Source organism: Amblyomma mixtum, chromosome 7 (genome assembly GCF_055824585.1).
Source record: "Amblyomma mixtum isolate Tamu chromosome 7, ASM5582458v1, whole genome shotgun sequence".
Classification (NCBI taxonomy): domain Eukaryota; kingdom Metazoa; phylum Arthropoda; class Arachnida; order Ixodida; family Ixodidae; genus Amblyomma; species Amblyomma mixtum.
In genome coordinates this window covers 82,235,431-82,251,646 of record NC_143018.1, presented here as the reverse complement: position 1 = coordinate 82,251,646, position 16,216 = coordinate 82,235,431, and the positions used below count along the sequence as shown (strand labels likewise).

The window sequence follows — 16,216 nt, the reverse complement described above, 5'->3', positions numbered from 1 at the left end:
CAGGTAGTGGCACTCAACATACGCCTTACAGCTTCGCCAAAGAGTGCACTTATAACTAGCCACACTCCTCGTAAGCGCATTTAACGAGCTCTTCGCAGGGGTATCATTGCATTCGACGCCTGCTAAGGTGACGCCAGCGCGGTCGTTCGAAACGGCTCTAATGGCTTCGTGACATAAAATCGCTTATTTATTTTTTTTCAGCGCCTAAAATGCGAGTGAACTCTACAAGCTCGCCAGCAGTCGCTCACCCCCTCACCCGAACTCGCCATGCTCGGTGCACAAAATGAGCAGCGCATTGTCACAAAGCTGTTTGCTTGTCCCTTTAAACGCGTGTTGAAACCGTGACAAGTAAGCGCGGGCGCAAAAGCGTGCGTAATCAACGGACGCCCCTAATCCACTCAGGCACGTTACGCTCGCTCATTTGCTCTTATACCCTCTCCGCAAAGGCTGCTGCCCTTCGCTCCAGCCCCCACAACGGCGCGCCCCAATCAATAACCGCTCTTTGTCGTTTGCGTCGGGCTGAAAGCGGCGGCCTCTAGGGAACGGCCTCTCATTTACGAAGGACGCCTCTCTGGCGAGGCCGTGACATCCTCCAGAGCCGCCCTCGGACGGGCGGCCAGTTGCACGCACTCTTATGCTCTGCGGCATCGGATCCCAGCAGTGCTGCATCATCACGCCTGCATCACCACCTAAGGGTCGACAAAGATGGAGCTGTTGGCTATTCTAAACTTACTGTGCATCCTCGGTCACCTTCTTTCGGCTCCTAAAAACCACGCGGACATCATTACACTCTTCAGGCGCCACCGCGCTCTGCGATGTGTTCTCAGCTGCAACTTTTCAGCAAGGAGATTCAGAACACACTTCACACTTCCGCCACAGTAGGTTTCAATGGATCCGTCGAAATGCACATCCCACTGAGTTCATGTGGGCTCCGACATTGCCCCTTGGACGAAGGTTCCCTCCCTCGTTTCTTTTTTAATTCGATTAATTTTTCGTTAGTTCGTTCCTTCCTTAACTTAGCTTCCTCCCAGTATTCCTTCCTTTTTTCCTTTTTTTTCGTTAATCTGCTTATTTCTTTTCTGCTTTCCTTCATCCATTCCTTCCTTTCTTTTCTGTCCTTTTTCTTTCCTTCCTTCGTTCCTTCCTTGCGTTCATTGTTTGACTTTCTTTCTTCATTCTTTCCTTCTCTAGCATTGCTGCCTCAAGTCTTTCCCTTCTTTCCTCCATTCCTTTCCTTTGTTCCTCTCTTCCTTCCCTATATGTTTTCCCCGCCTAGATGACGCCTGCCCTCACCTCAAAAGCGCTGCACACATTTAGTGCAGAAAGAGTGCGCCAGAGGAGCCGCAGAATGAACGAAATACGAGCATCCCACCCTCCGGTACGCTTCACGTATATGTCACCGCCGCATGCTATGAGAACGAGCCATTATAGTGCCCCGACAGCCCGTACAGCCGACAGCTGCGCTGCCGAGCTGCATCTTCTCCGACTGCATGACACAAACTGCTTAGGGCGCCTGCCAGTCGTGGCAGGCCGCTGGCCTCGCGCCGTTTAATTACTCTTGATGCAGAGGCTTGTCCCAGAGCCCTCTTCACTGAGAGCGCGGGGAATATTATCCGCCAGGCGCTGCAGGGGCAGTGGGTGAAGTGTGGATGCATAAATAAACCGTGCAAGCCAAGCGAAGTCTAGCTTAGCTTGGCGCGCATTTCTCTACGTGAGAAGTTGAGAAAAAAGGCACAAGCACTAAAAGTGCACGACATGCACTTAGAGTTGTTATTGTGCACTAGGAACTTGCCAGTGAGGGTCCTGTTTGTTCCACGCGGCTGTTATGCCAGCCCCGTTGCCTGTGGAGTACTACTTTTTGCGTTTATTTTGGCGTTGAGGCGCAGAACTTCGCGAAGAGATGAGAAAGTATGATGACGGAAGTTGACGTAATGAACCTCATAACCTCTCCGTCTGCCGCCGTACAGAAAGTTGAGGTACAGAAAGCAGGGATGGGCAAAATAATTCCGAATATCATCACAGTGTTCTAAAAAGCAGGTCACCAAATGACTGCCTGGCACGTTCTAGTTTTTATGCGTCGTATTCCTACGAAGCCTTCTAAGAGTGGTCTAGTGATAACCGTTTTTTTTTTACATTTGTCAAGGGACTGGTTAGTGCCCTGGCCACGTGCGACTTCAGGCGCGTGAGCCCTGGCAGCGCATTTGTGCTGGACAGCGCCATGATGAAATGTCGGAAGCCAGTCCTCCCTACGGACTGCTCTAGGCGTACATTGTCATTTATGTACTTCTTCTGACGAAAAATCACCAGGTGAGTTTATTTCGTTGTTTCCCATTGCCAATTTTCGACGTTGAAAGTTCAGTTTCTTTTTTTTTTTTGGGGGGGGGGGGGGGGGGCTGATCAGGATGTTATCCACCGCCCAAGTACACGAGGTGGGCCATAGGTGGACCGTTCTTGGGATGTGACATCTGTGGTGATGCGATACGAATACGCCCCTGTTTCACGCTGTAGCATTTCGAATCGATCCCGTGAAATTCACGCGGAGACAATCTACAGTTGCGTGACCGTATACTTCTTTCCCGTCCTTCTTCGCCTGCTGTACGCGTTTGAAACGCAACTATCATCACTCTCACAGTTATCATGGTAGCCAGCTTTGTTACTGCAGAACTGTTTTGAGAGGTACAATGAAAGGATGCGTAAGAAACGAATGTAATGTTTGGCAATCAATAAAGAGAATAGCGATGCTGTTGAAATTTTGAAAGGGCATGATTGGATACTGAAGGTAAATGATGCAAGACCGTGGTTACCTTGACAGTTTTATACGGCAACTTACGAGAACTGGTAGCCGTGAATGAGTGATCCATGTTTCGAAGCGCTATCCCGTGGCGGTACTCAGAAAAGAAACTCAGTTAGCTTCCAGAGAAAGTGTGCGTATGTTTAGAATGTCTGCTGTTTCAGATAATGAACAGTGGGCATTCAGACTTAGTACAAAACCGTAACGAGGTTGATTAACAAACAAAAATCTCAAGTTTGAACGAACTCCAGAGAGACAGGATACCATGCAAGTCGGAAGCGTTAGGTATTCATTCTTCAATCACTGAGCAACAAAATTTTCAGATGCCTCCAGCAATCTTCGTTCACGTTTACGCACGGCAAAAGCAATTATCTGGCAATTCAAAACTGGCGCAAAGGCACTTTAGAGTAAACACGTAGTTAACGTCCTTCCCGCAGCTGAAAATTCTTTTTAATTTCCGTAGTACTGTTACCACGCTAAACAAACTTTCGCTCAAATTGTCGTAGGAGCATGGTTGTGAAATGAGAATTTCATGAGGCGGACAACTGCAACTACGTAGTAGTTCTGGCTTCCCTTCACCTTTCAAACCCTACTCCACACTTTCCAAGGTAGTGCGTAGTTCTAGTGCAAGCAAGCAGCCGTCCTTGCTCCAGATCTACTTTCCCTATTTGCGACCTTCTTGCTACTCTTCCCACGGCCACCGACCAACCCATTCCATACCCTCGTTTCCCTTTGCAAAATTTTCAAAATCGCAAAGGCCCAGAGAACCACGGGGCCTGTAAAATGTAATATCACGGCGACAAACAGAAAACCATCCGCCGCTCCCAACCCGACGAGAACCAAGTTTCACAGCCTATTTCCTCCGGTAATACGCTCCGCTGCCCACGTTGGCCCCAAGGTAATATTCGAAGCTCTCTCTACCTCCCCACCGCACCTCCACAACTTCCTCCGGCGAAAACGTTTCCGGGCAGCCGCTTTTTCTTTGATAAGCACCACGAACATTAGTCTAGTCGAGGCGGTGACGTTTTGGGTGAGATTTCCTTTCGAGCCGTTAGCAGCTAGGCACGTTTCGCTCGTTTGCCACGACCTTCCACATTTCTGCCTCTTTGAAAAAGGTGCAGTGCTGCCGACGCTGGATTGGCGCGTTCCTTAGTGGCAATCATGATTGGTCAGTGCTGTCTTCATGCACCCGCCGCACTGGCTCAGTGGTTACGGCACTCGGCTGCTGACCCGAACGACGCGGGCTCGATCCCGGCCGCGGTGGTCGAATTTCGATGGAGGCAAAATTCTAGAGGCCCGTATTCTGCGTGATTTCAGGGCATGTTAAAGGACCCAAGGTGGTCGAAATTTCCGGAACTCTCCACTACGGCGTCCCTCATAGCCTGAGTCGCTTTCTTCATGCCGGGCTAGAACCCTTTAGGCTGGAAAGAAGACATTTCTCACCGCCGCACAAACAGCTGTCCTCCTCGGATGCCATTGATTGGAAGAGAATACAAACAAACACGCATCTGAGTCTTCATATTTACGCGAGATCAGACCCACAAAATAGCCAAGTTACTGTACTTGGTGCGGAGCAAGCCCCACGCTCTATAGACCATGCGGCTTGGGATATGCCAGGACAAACCGGACCGAAAGTTAATAGTGCCACACCCGACACCCAACACGAGCAGTGGTAGGAGTCCCTGACAACCTGGACCAGCAAGCCTGGATAGTCCAGCTAGTAAGCAAGTCATCTGCCGCCAGCGGAGCACTGACTCTAGGGGCCCCGACCACCCGGCTCCTGCCTTTTAAAAGGCTTGAATGGCTTCGTGAAAGGTTTGCAGGTTAAAGCCCTTCCAGTGTCAGGCAAGCGGTACATTTTACGAAACTTCTTTCACTTGAGTGCCCTCACCATTGGCAGGTGCTTTTTTTTTTTAACTACGCCGGTGGACATGAGCTAAGCAGCAAGACTGTTTTAACGCGGTAGCATTGAATGGACATGAGTCAATTGCCTGGCTGGAGGAAGGCTTTTTTTTTTGCTGAGTCGTCAGCACGTCTGGCGACGATATTAGACTCAGGTTAAAGCTCTGATCGAGGTTAAGCCTGGGTTGTCTTTGTTTTGTTTATCTTTAGTTTTTGTGCTAAATGTTACTTCGCCTTGTATCTCATTGTATTGCCCCCCTGCCTGGGCCTACTAAGGCTGGCAGTATTGAATAAATAAATAAGCTGATCTGATCTGCTCGCGCCGCAGATGGAAGTTGATGAAGACGACGATGGGCAATGCACAGCGCTCGAGTGTGTTGGAGTCTGACATCATCATCATCATATGCGCTCGGCTGCGGCGATAGCATGGTGCTCTCGTGCAGTGGCCAGCAAAGCTGACCTCTTTGCGCTGCTGCGGGTTCCAAACGCAGTCTCAGTATTTATTTCATTTCTGAATGTACCAAGGAATCCCTCAAGGTCAAGCTTCACACAGACTCGGTGAGACGGTTAGACCTCGTGATGTAGTGCTTTGGCACTGAAAGTGTGCTGTGTTGGCGTTAAGGTCTGTAGCCTCGGTTGGTAGAAAGCAGAGTCGAGTCAGGGCCACTGACGGCTTTTGGTTCATTTAGTTCAAGATTCAAAGTTCATTTAATGGATGCTTAAGGTACAAGATTAAAAAAAGAAAACACTGGAACACAGAAGGAGGTACCAAAGTCAAAGACTGTGGACGGGACCTCCTGTGAGAACAACTGTAAAAAAAGAATATACACTCAGCCGATGCAGAAATTATAAAGTTCTTGGCATCAGTAAAGAGCAGTGAGTGAGATACGAGAAATAATGCAAACACTTATTTGAAAGAAAAAAGATTGCACACTCAGAAACGTACAGAACAACACAAAACAAAAATTATAGAATGATATAAAAGACTACACTAGTACCATTTACCATAAGAAATACCATTGGGGGAATTGTACAAACTGAGGACAGCGGATTAAGGCACAGATATTTGATGATTGCCTAATGGTAAGAGGTAATGAGTTCCATATTGTGGTAGCAGAGAAACGAACTGTTTGCTTTCCGTAATTAGTGTTAGGTTTAGGGAGTAAGAAGTTATTGTGATTAACAAAACATGTCTCGTTGCGATGTGGATTTTGGTCACTGGTAGTTAGCGAAAAAGGATGTCGCTCTCTAGCATATTTGTACATAAGGGTACATTATCTGTGTTCGATTATTTGGGCACAGATAAAATATTGTGTGAGCACTTTATAAGGATGCGCAAAACATTGGTATACCTCTGCCGCCTCGTGTAATTCCCTTACACCAAGTAAATAATTCATAATCGAATTTCTTCACTCACGCCGTTTCAGTTTTGGTTTCAACAGCCGAACGGTGGCTATCAACAATCAAAGACTATAATGTAATAGCTGCATGCTCATTTGTTGTTAATCTCGCTTCTGAGGCAGGCTGGCGTAAGATTTTGAATGAATTAAAAAGGCGAAGAAATAATATCGTACTTTTTTATCCCTGACAAAACCTGATATGTAAGTTAACGTCACAGCCACCGTTCAGCTGTTGAAATCAGAACAGCATGACAGAAAAAAGCTCAGTTGTAAATTACTTACCCTACTTACAATGAATATCGTGTGGTGACTCACGTTAGCTATTGTCTTGCGCACCATACCAAAGAAGCACGCAAGCGAAAATATTGAGACTACAGTCCTCCAACTTGCTTGCTGTCTGGTCAGTCATGGGAAGCGGTTCATGCCCAACAATTCCGGACAAAAACATTTTCGAACGAGAAACAGTTGATGAGCGCAGTTTTTTCTTTCATTGTAACAATTCACCATAACAATTAATATATCCGCCGATCTTTCGTCGGCAGGCTGGCATTTTTGTGCTATTAACATTTTTGCTATCGTCAAAACTTTCCTGATTGTTTTTCTATGCCATTATCAAATGCTCGATGCGGCCGACGGAAACACCACAAAAGAAAAGATTTTGATGCATGTCGCAAGAATGGACCATTACCTTCAACTTTAATATTTATGTGTTGGTATCATACAGCTTTGCAATTTTCAAAATTTTCGTTCAAGAATGTTGTGGACATGGACGAGCATACCCAGCTTACTTTTACATATCTCCACGCATGTGCGCTTCAGCGCGCGAGATCATCCTGTGAATAGGCAGGGCGCTCTGCTGTGTTGTGGGGTACGCTATTTTGATTAGCCTCATTAGTTGTCATTGTGATGATAAACAATGAGAAGATCTGTTCAAACTACCTAGAAAATGGTCAAACAACCAAGGGTGCGAAACCGTGTCTAAACCATTTGGTGGCTATTTCCTTTGAGTGGCGAAGGCCGGTTCAAGTACCTTCAAAGCACTGCACGGATTTAAGGCTACGTAGTGCGAAACTAAGCTCTCGTCTCATTCCCGAAACTGCCAGGTTGCTATTCTAGTTTTGTTTTCACCACTACTACGTACGAATGGGAAGGGGGGGGGGGTGAACATTCTTGTGAAAACATGTTCGCAAATACAAAGAAAAATTAATCGCTAAAATCGCAAAACAGTAGCGCAGGAAAATGTCCCTAAGCAAGTACTTTGGACAGATGGAGAATAGGGGCAGCCAGGCACTCACATACAGAAAAAAACAACTGTAATATATCTGTCGCCGGAGAAAATACCAGAAAGAGCGCAAGAAAACCGGGTGTGAAAATAGGATGTGAAAACAGGAGAGAACAAACATACTTGGTTCGCCTTGGGCAGTGAGATGTGTTTTCCGGCAGAAATACGAGGAAGGGAAAGGGACGTGCAGACGCAACGACAAAAGAATGCGGACATGGCTGCTCGAAAAGCAAAGTGAGGTCATGTATAAGCATTCATAGCCTGGTGTTCGCTTTGCTTTTTCTCTTTGAGGATTTCTTTCAGCCACCGCTCCTTCCCTGATTTCCTTTTTTGCTTTTTTTTTGTTGAGGCTAACCTTTTCCGCCGCTTTAATGCTAACGTTTACTGCGAATTTTAGCGTCAATCCGCTTACGGCTTCCTTCTAAGCCCCCATTCCGCACGTGCGCTTCACGCTGTGTCGTTTGTGATACCTTTCTTGCTGCGAACTGCTTGGCCTTTACTATGAAGCGTTCTTACTTGCACGAGATAAAAAGGCGTTTATAGCGCTAACGCGTGAGAACGGCTGGACCATGTTTTTTTTTCTATGCGAGAGCATTATATGGCTGCCCCGCTTCAGCAAAAGGTGTCCGCCAATTTTTCCGCACAATTACGTCTTTCTCTGAAGGCAAATGTGTTAAAGTGTGGTTGTGAGAGATAGTGTGTGATAAAATATTGCCGTGGCAAAAGTTTCGTTTGTGAGGTGTTATTAATGAAATAAACGCGAAAAAACGCGAAAAATACACTAAGACGTCAAAATAGCAATGAACGTCCATATAGTGCATGGACGTCAGAACAGCTATGAACGTCGATATAGTATGTGGACGTTTTGCTTTCGCTCTGCTCCAATGGGGGTCGCCTCAGTGATCTGAGCTTTTGCTGCGAACACTGGACGCACGCATTGGCGTGTATGAATTAACTATGAAACAAATCTAGAGCATTTCAGACCCGTTCCTTCGGCGAAAGGCGTTAGGAGTTGTGTTTGACTGCATTTATCACTGATAGGCACTATTCGCAGTGAAATAGATGACCTTATTTTCCAAGGGCCTCTTTGGCACAGCAGGTACGTGCTGTTGGGCTTTGTCAACTTGGTTCGCAAAGGTTTTGTTATTGAAACACGTTACAAAGTAAGAAGGAACGCTTTGGTCATTACTTAGCAATAAAACTTTTTTTGTTTTTAATGTGTGTCGTGGCCTTTGCCCTTTCATCAACCCAGTAGTTTATGCGTAAATTTTCCGGCCTTCGAATTCCACTTCACTTTTACGAATTGTTAGCTTATTGTTCGTGTATTTTCCGCGGTAACTACAGATGCCCTAGCACGATTGCCAATGGAAATACTACATAGGTATGCCATTTACCTTTTATTGCTCATTCAGATAATGACGTTCTACTCTTTTATTTTTTAGTTTGTTACCTGAAAAACATTGCCCACCAAACATAAGGTGGTTCTGGCAAGAAACATGTGCTGCACGAGTACTATGTGCCCCCTATTGAGATTGTATTTTTTTCACGTGTTTGTCTCTCCCAATCCTTGTTTTGTCTTTCCTTTTTGTGCTTCGCTATTTCTGGAACTGTCGCGGTGACTCTGTGGTTTGGAATTCTGCTGTCCAGCCCGTGGCCCCGGTGCCAAATCGCTATTATATTTTCTTTTTTAAATTTCACTTAAATACTGATCTCTTTCCAATACGTACAACCTTATTTATAGGCCCAAGAGAACGCTACAGCTCTTGACCAAACTGCCAACGCCAGAAGCTCTCATTCTTGCTTATTTCCAACCAATCCGATCTATTATTTCCTCAGACGCATGCCAGAAACGAAAACGTGTTTGCATCCCCTATGTGAGAGGCGTGAGCGAGACGCTGGCTCACATTCTCGGAAAAGAAGGGGTGCTAGCAACGCACAAACCGACCAGCACTATCGGTCACCTTCTCCCCCGCCTAAAAAACCGGCAGCCCAGAAAAAAGGTCCAGGGCGTCGTATACAAAATTCCGTGTTCCGTCTGCCCGGCGTCGTACATAGGGGAAACGAACAACTTCGCGGAAAGGATGAGCCAACACAGAGCGGACGTCCATCACATTAGTCGTCAACGCAGCGCCGTGGCCGAACACTGTGAAGGGTGTGACCACCCAATTGACTTCGACAGCACCATTGTATTGGAAACTGAAGCTAACCCACGCAGGAGGCTTCTACTCGAGTCGTGGCACATTCAGCAAACACGAGAGAATGTTAATCGTTCCCTGGGGACTCTCCCCTCATCCTACGTCCATGGGCTGCGGCCGTGTACCCGGAGGTCCTTCACGCAGGGGCTTGAAAAGCCAAGCTGCGCTCGCCCGTGGTCCCACCGTGAAGAAGGGGCCGATCCGGTCCCGAAACGTCGTGTTTTTCCTGTATTTTACTTGGTTGGCGTCACTTACCTTCTCCTAACACAGGTATAATTGTGCATGAATATAGGTGCACATGCAGGCTAACAAAGAGGGTTCAGCTTAAGTTAAGGGCAACGCAGCGAGTTATGGAAAGAAAAATGATAGGTGTAACGTTAAGAGACCGGAAGCGGGCGGAGTGGGTGAAGGAACAAACGCGGGTTAATGATATCCTAGTCAAAATCAAGAGAAAGAAATGGGCTTGGGCAGGGCATGTAATGAGAAGGCAAGATAATCGCTGGTTCTTAAGTGCAACAGAGTGGATTCCAAGAGAAGGCAAGCGTAGCATGGGGCGGCAGAAAGTTAGTTGGGCTGATGAGATTAAGAAGTTTGCGGGGATACGGTGGCCGCAACGGGCAAAGGACAGGGTGTAATTGGAGAGACATGGGAGAGGCCTTTGGCCTGCAGTGGGTGTAGTCAGGCTGATAATGATTATGATGATGATGATAGGTGCGCTGTGTCACACGAATGTACTCTGAACAACGAGCGCTTAGATATTCCACGAATAGTGGCGGTCCGGTAACGGCAAGAATACGATATTGATTTTTGTCCATCTGTTAAATGCAAAATTTCGAAATCTATCCTCAACTCAAAATATTTTACACCCCAAAAACCATGTACATTGGACTGGAATACATTGGAAGATATTGATGCCCCCCCGGAAATTACTTGCTGCCGTTCTATGTCTATTTCAAGAGAGATAAAGGACCCTGCCTCGTACGTTCATCATCATCATCAACATCATGATCAGCCTGACTACGCCCACTCCCAGGCCTCTCCCATGTCTCTCCAATTAACCTTGTCTTTCGCCAGTTGCAGCCACCGTATCCCCGCAAACTTCTTAATCTCATCCGCCCACTTAATTTTCTGCCGCCCTAATTTTCTCATATATTCTCAGCAGTATAACTGGTATGTGCTCACCAGCGAAATGTGGAGTTTCGTGAAACTTGCGGGCAGTGCGGGCAAAAAAAAAACTGAGAGCAGTGGCATTCTGGCACTATTTATTTACCTGTGAACGAATGGAACCATACCTTATTTTTTCCGGAACGAAGTACACCGCAAGTTTCTGCCACAGTGTATAGAATTTTTCAGCGCACCTCACGGGCTCTCACCTCACCAATGCGATTCACATGAGACCTACTGTTTGTTACTCGTACTCCTGTACAGAGCATTCCACATGCTTTTATGCCACAATGAATCAAGTGATGCTACACGCCGAAAGCTTGCGCTCATTTTTCATGTCCGGAGAACATGCTCCCTTCACCGCCTTTCGTACCCATTTGTGTACCACCTCGGCATTCCCCCCTGCACGTTCCTAAGCCACCTATCATTTCCAACCGCTGCGCAGCCCTCAAGCACGTCCTCCAGAGTTTCTTCCGTGAATTCAGAAATCTAGGTCCGGTCTTCTCGACCCTTCTTATGGACTGCCCCTAACACTTCTCAAGATAATGTACACAGGCGTCTATTTACGCTGGCACTGCTGGGAACACATGTATAAAGCTGGCGCTCTCTTCCTTTGCTTCATCATAGTGGAGATACCATTTTTATTCCTTTCATTGCGCCTCTCTGCTGCCGGGAGAGAGCAGCTGATGTAGAGGAGCTAGTATCCGCTCCTGCGCCGCCAGCGAATAGGCTGAAGCCTGTAACGCGAGCGCGAACGCCCGTGCAGATCAGGACATACCGTGTCGAAAGTACACTCTTTGTCAAAAGTAACCAGGCTGCAAGGTTTGCTTCTAGCTTGTAGTGATGCCCTTGTGAGTTTCCTAAAGACCAAAAGTTGTTGGAATGTAAGAAGACCGCCGGTCCTTACTTTCAATGACCATTTCAGCTTCAGGGAAGCCGTAAGAGCTCCACTGTACGAGCTAGAAGCGAACCATGCAACCTGGTTACTTTTGACAAAGACTGTACGTTCCTCCCTCTCTTCAGCCGCGGCTAGCGGGCGACCTCAATGATAAGTGGTGCAACACCATAGCAAATGTCGCAACAATAGCGCCAATATATACGCACAGTTTTTGTGAAGAGCAAAAAATCCAAGGGGTAAAAAGCACAAGGGTCACGATATGTGGCACGTTATAAAATACCACCGTTCAAACCTTTTTTGATATTGAGAGTCACTCACGCTGTCACCTCTCCGAAGGTTGGAAGCTCTCGGGATGCTAAAATAGCCCTAGTAAGCGACTTAGACGGAAATCAGTTGTGCTTTTATTGCGAAAACAGCACGTAACACGGTCCCAACCAAGAATCTTGCGTAAAGCCTCGGAGTGATTCGGGAAAGCGCCAGTTAGCTCGGAGGAGCGTCGCGCAAGCAGTAGCCAATGGGAGGCTGACCTTGAGGGTGACTTTCGTCAAACTTAGCACTGTAATAGCCTATGCACAAAATAAAATAAAATAAGTATTGCCGCGACTGTGTTTCGAACCCGCGACGTCGCTAAAAGATAAGTTTCGCTGGCTGCTGCACGAGAGCACTGTGGTGTCCGGAACTGCGATGTTTCATTAGGTGTTTTTTTCTCCTTGCCGCTTTATAAGTGACGCACCACGCAACAAAAACCGCATCTATCGATACTCTTCCAAGCTTTGTCCAACCTCTTCCGTTATTATACTTTCGCTCAAAAACACATGGCCATTTAGGCTCAAGCGCCTCTATTTCAAACCCCATCGGCTCACTAACAAAGGAGGATAGCACCACGACTGCTGTAAGTAGCAAAAATAAAAAAATAATAATAAACAATGAAAAACGTACCCCGGCAACTGGCAGCCCTTTGCTGCCCTTTCTGCCACCGCTGACGTAAACGGGAACTCGTTTGTCAAAGAGAGTGTGCTGCTGACACTCGGGTGGCGTGGGACCGCTACACAATCAATATCGGCCCTGTCGACGACGCTCGAGTGATTGTTGCTGGCGTTACTGTTTGCCAACGCGGACGGCAATCTTTCACTCGGCCTTCCACGGTAGCAGCAGCAATGATTCGCTTCACGTAGTACGCTTGCCTGCTTGTAGGAGACCTACAAGCGACATTTGCGGGACCGTAGAAAGCGAGGAAACTATGTACGCACTCGTCAATGTGGTAACGAATACAAGTGTGCATGCGGGCTTCGTATACGACACGAAATTTCGTTGCTTTCAGAAGACGTCACATTGCATTCCGATGCGCTCAACGAAAACAGCAATCCATTTAGCGTCAGTGTGTGGAAAAAAAGTGTTTGCCAAGCTGAGTTCATTGTACAGTAAACTGCCCGGCGATTGAAATTGGCCCCGTTTACTCTTAGTGTCGTTTCTGTAGATCATACACAATAAAACTCATTTTGCGGAGTGTAAATGGCGTGCGAATGAGGAAGCGGCGTCAGTCGTCGCCATGGTATTTTCTAGATTATACTTTCAGGGCAGAGTAAGCAGGTAGCAAACAATTAATTATGTTGCATACTATGAAAATCTGCATCATAAACAGCCCAAGCGGCCTATTCTTATTTTTTCATATCTCCACATTTCACCTTGAGGTTACCGTATACTGTAAACTCTTAGAAAAAAAAAGCAGTAAAAAGGTATATAACTGCTGCTGCTATTAACTTTTCGTGACCGTTACCAGTTTCCTGCTACACCGTTACCACCTCACAGGCCTGAGAGGCAGTGAAATAGCAGTGACTGTTGTTACATCTGCCTCTCCGCAGTTACTAACTCGCCTTCAGCGTTACTACGTTCCTTTTACTACCGTGTTACCTCTTTGCAGTGTGCGAGGTTGTAACTGATGCAGGTTAGTGCATCCCTTACTGCATTGAACAGCTAATGTCAGATAGCATACTTGAGCGGGATACTACAGTGTTGATAACTGAAACATTGTAGACAACATCGCTATGTGATGTGATATGTGTACGTCTGCACATGTCTGCAGAGACCGTAATGTGTAGCAACCAGTAACTGCAAATCTGGCTATCGGGAACGTACAAAGCGAAGAAAAAAAGCTGGCGCCTACACTTAAGCTCTGCCTTGAGGGTATGACGCGATAACGTTAATGGGTTAATGCCTATATATGCTGAATTTGTCGCTGTATATTTTACATTCATATACCGCTGGGAGTCCTCGTACCACTCCTGACACAATGGTGCAGCGGTTAAGCGATGCGTCACTGCCCCGCTGGGTTGTCCACCGCGGCCAGTGGCACTTAAATTGATGGTTGCTCATGAGAGGTTGCTCAGGGAAAGCAACTTGCGTTTCACAAGCAACACCGGTGGCTGTGTTTGAAACAGCCACCTGCTATGTCAGTGGCGCTTCACTTAATCGCTGCACCACTGCGGTATGAGCGGTATAAGGACTCCCAGCGAATGCAATATAGGGAATGACCAATTCCCCATGTATGAGCACTAACCCATTAACGTTATCACGTCATACCCCTATCGCAGAGCATAAGTGTGCCGTCCGTTTTAAAGCGATCCGTCCGTTTTAAAGCATGAGCATATGGACTAACAGATTTGGTATTTCTGTTGTATTATGTGCATTTACTGAGTATTTTATTCTGCGTTGTTTGTTGTGTTATTTGTGTACATTACTAGTTTTAATTCATTTTTACGTGTATTTTGTTTCAAGTGCCTGTGCCATATTTTTTATGCTTGTATCGCCCCCCCCCCCCCCCCCCCTATGTAATACCCTCGCACGAGGGCCCTTAGGGGTATTGTAAATAAATAAATAAATAGCTTTAAAGGCCCCGTTCACCAGAAATACCGGTGTGCACGTTGTCGGCGTCGGCGTTGTCTGTGTTGCGAGCGAGAAATCCCGAGCATGGCTCTGGCATGTGATCCACAGAGAGCAACATATGAGGCAGGTGGGCCGCCTAGTTAAGCGATCTTGAGGCGTAATCACAACCTGCACACCGGATAGTGAGCAAACTGCCCCCGTGGCAGGGGCAGTTAAATTCATGACTGGTCGCTCAGGAAGGGCAATCTAGGACGCACAAGGTCCACCGCTGGGATCACCTGCCATCGCAGGGCAGTGGCGCGTCGCTTAACCGCTGCACCACTGCACCAGGAGGGGTATGAGAACTCCCAGGGATCCATGAATGTAAAGTAGAGAATAACCTTCTGCAAATGCGGGAATGAGCCCAATATGCTATCGCGTCATATCCTTAAGGCGGTGCTTAGGTGTCACTTTAAATTTTTTTTGACGTTTATATATTTTTGTCTTCTTTTTTTGTATGCGCGATAATTGGCGCAAAAAGGTACGCAGTCGTAATTTAGCTTTAAAATCATGCTACTGCTAATTTTTTTTAACTACTACTTCTGCGGCTGCACAAGCTCTTGCTGACTTGTCCTAGGGGACAAACAGTTAAACTCTTTCATTTATTCCCGAAAGGGCAGTGAGCGATTGCGGCCAAACATGTTGGACACAAGTGACTAATTAGAGGGGGCAGTAAATCTTACCATAGGTATTTTATGTCACTTTAATATAGAGTTAGGAAATGCTGCAAAAAGTAATTACTCTCTCTACGTTCTATAGATGCTGTATGTTTCTAAGGGTTGTTTGTGCTGCTACCTTCTAGAGGTAGTAAATGTTACGTCCTAGAATTTACTACCTGTAGTTACTACCTAAGTATAATATATGCGACAAGCAGTTACGATCCTCACAGTTTGTTACAGTGACTACGCCTTTTTTTTGCTAAGAATATAGAAATCACTCCTCGCAGTAAAGACCCTTGATCTTCGCAGTAAGCACAGCGAGACAATTGCAGGCGGCTACCTGGTAGCGGAAACGAAAGAAAGCCCGTCAGTCCTGTAAGCGACGAAATATTTACCCTGTTGTTGTTGTTGCGACTGGCAGAAGGATGAAAAGGAAATTGCACGGGCCTGCCTATACTGGCTCGAGCTGCGCCACAACCGCTGCCACGTGCAGATAGATGAAAGTAGAACGATATCAGAGAAAAAGTAAAAGGACCGACGTGCGTTGCAACAACCGTGTCCGCCGAATCGACGCCGCCGCCGAGAGAACAAAAAGAAGAAAAATTTGTTCTCAGCACTCGCAACATGTGTCGTCGCTGAGACAGAGGTTCCTGTACTGCACAGGTACCTGCACGTCGGCGACCCCAGCCTTTAAAAGCTGCAGGGAACCACAGCACAGTGTCCTACTTTTAGAACGCACCACAGATGGAAAGACTATACAGGACCGCCCTCTGACAGCAGCCGGAAAGTCACGTCCGCAAGCCCGCTTGCCCAGCGAGCACCCAGTGCGAAGTTGCGAAACACCATTTGGAGTTGTTTCGGCTTTGGAAGTCGAGCTGCCGTTGGCTTTCCATTGGCTTCTAAGATTGTTTATTTTTTTGTTCTTGTTGAGGCTGCGAGGCTGACGAGTGCAGAAGAAAGAGGCACGTATAAAGCAGCTGCCACGGAGGTCCAGACTGCACTC

At 46.9% G+C, this 16,216-nt stretch overlaps 2 protein-coding genes across 2 annotated transcripts in view; both read right to left on the bottom strand.

Annotated features, from left to right (window-relative positions):
• mfr (ferlin family C2 domain-containing myoferlin misfire) overlaps positions 1–16,216 on the bottom strand; it is a 320,505-nt gene that overhangs the window by 145,964 nt on the left and 158,325 nt on the right. The window lies entirely within an intron of this gene.
• The window catches only part of LOC149336632 (uncharacterized), a 33,300-nt gene continuing 32,907 nt past the window's right edge, over positions 15,824–16,216 (bottom strand). Inside the window, 1 exon segment of the mRNA XM_089553615.1 lies at positions 15,824–15,910. Coding sequence (XP_089409741.1) covers positions 15,824–15,910 — 87 coding nt within the window.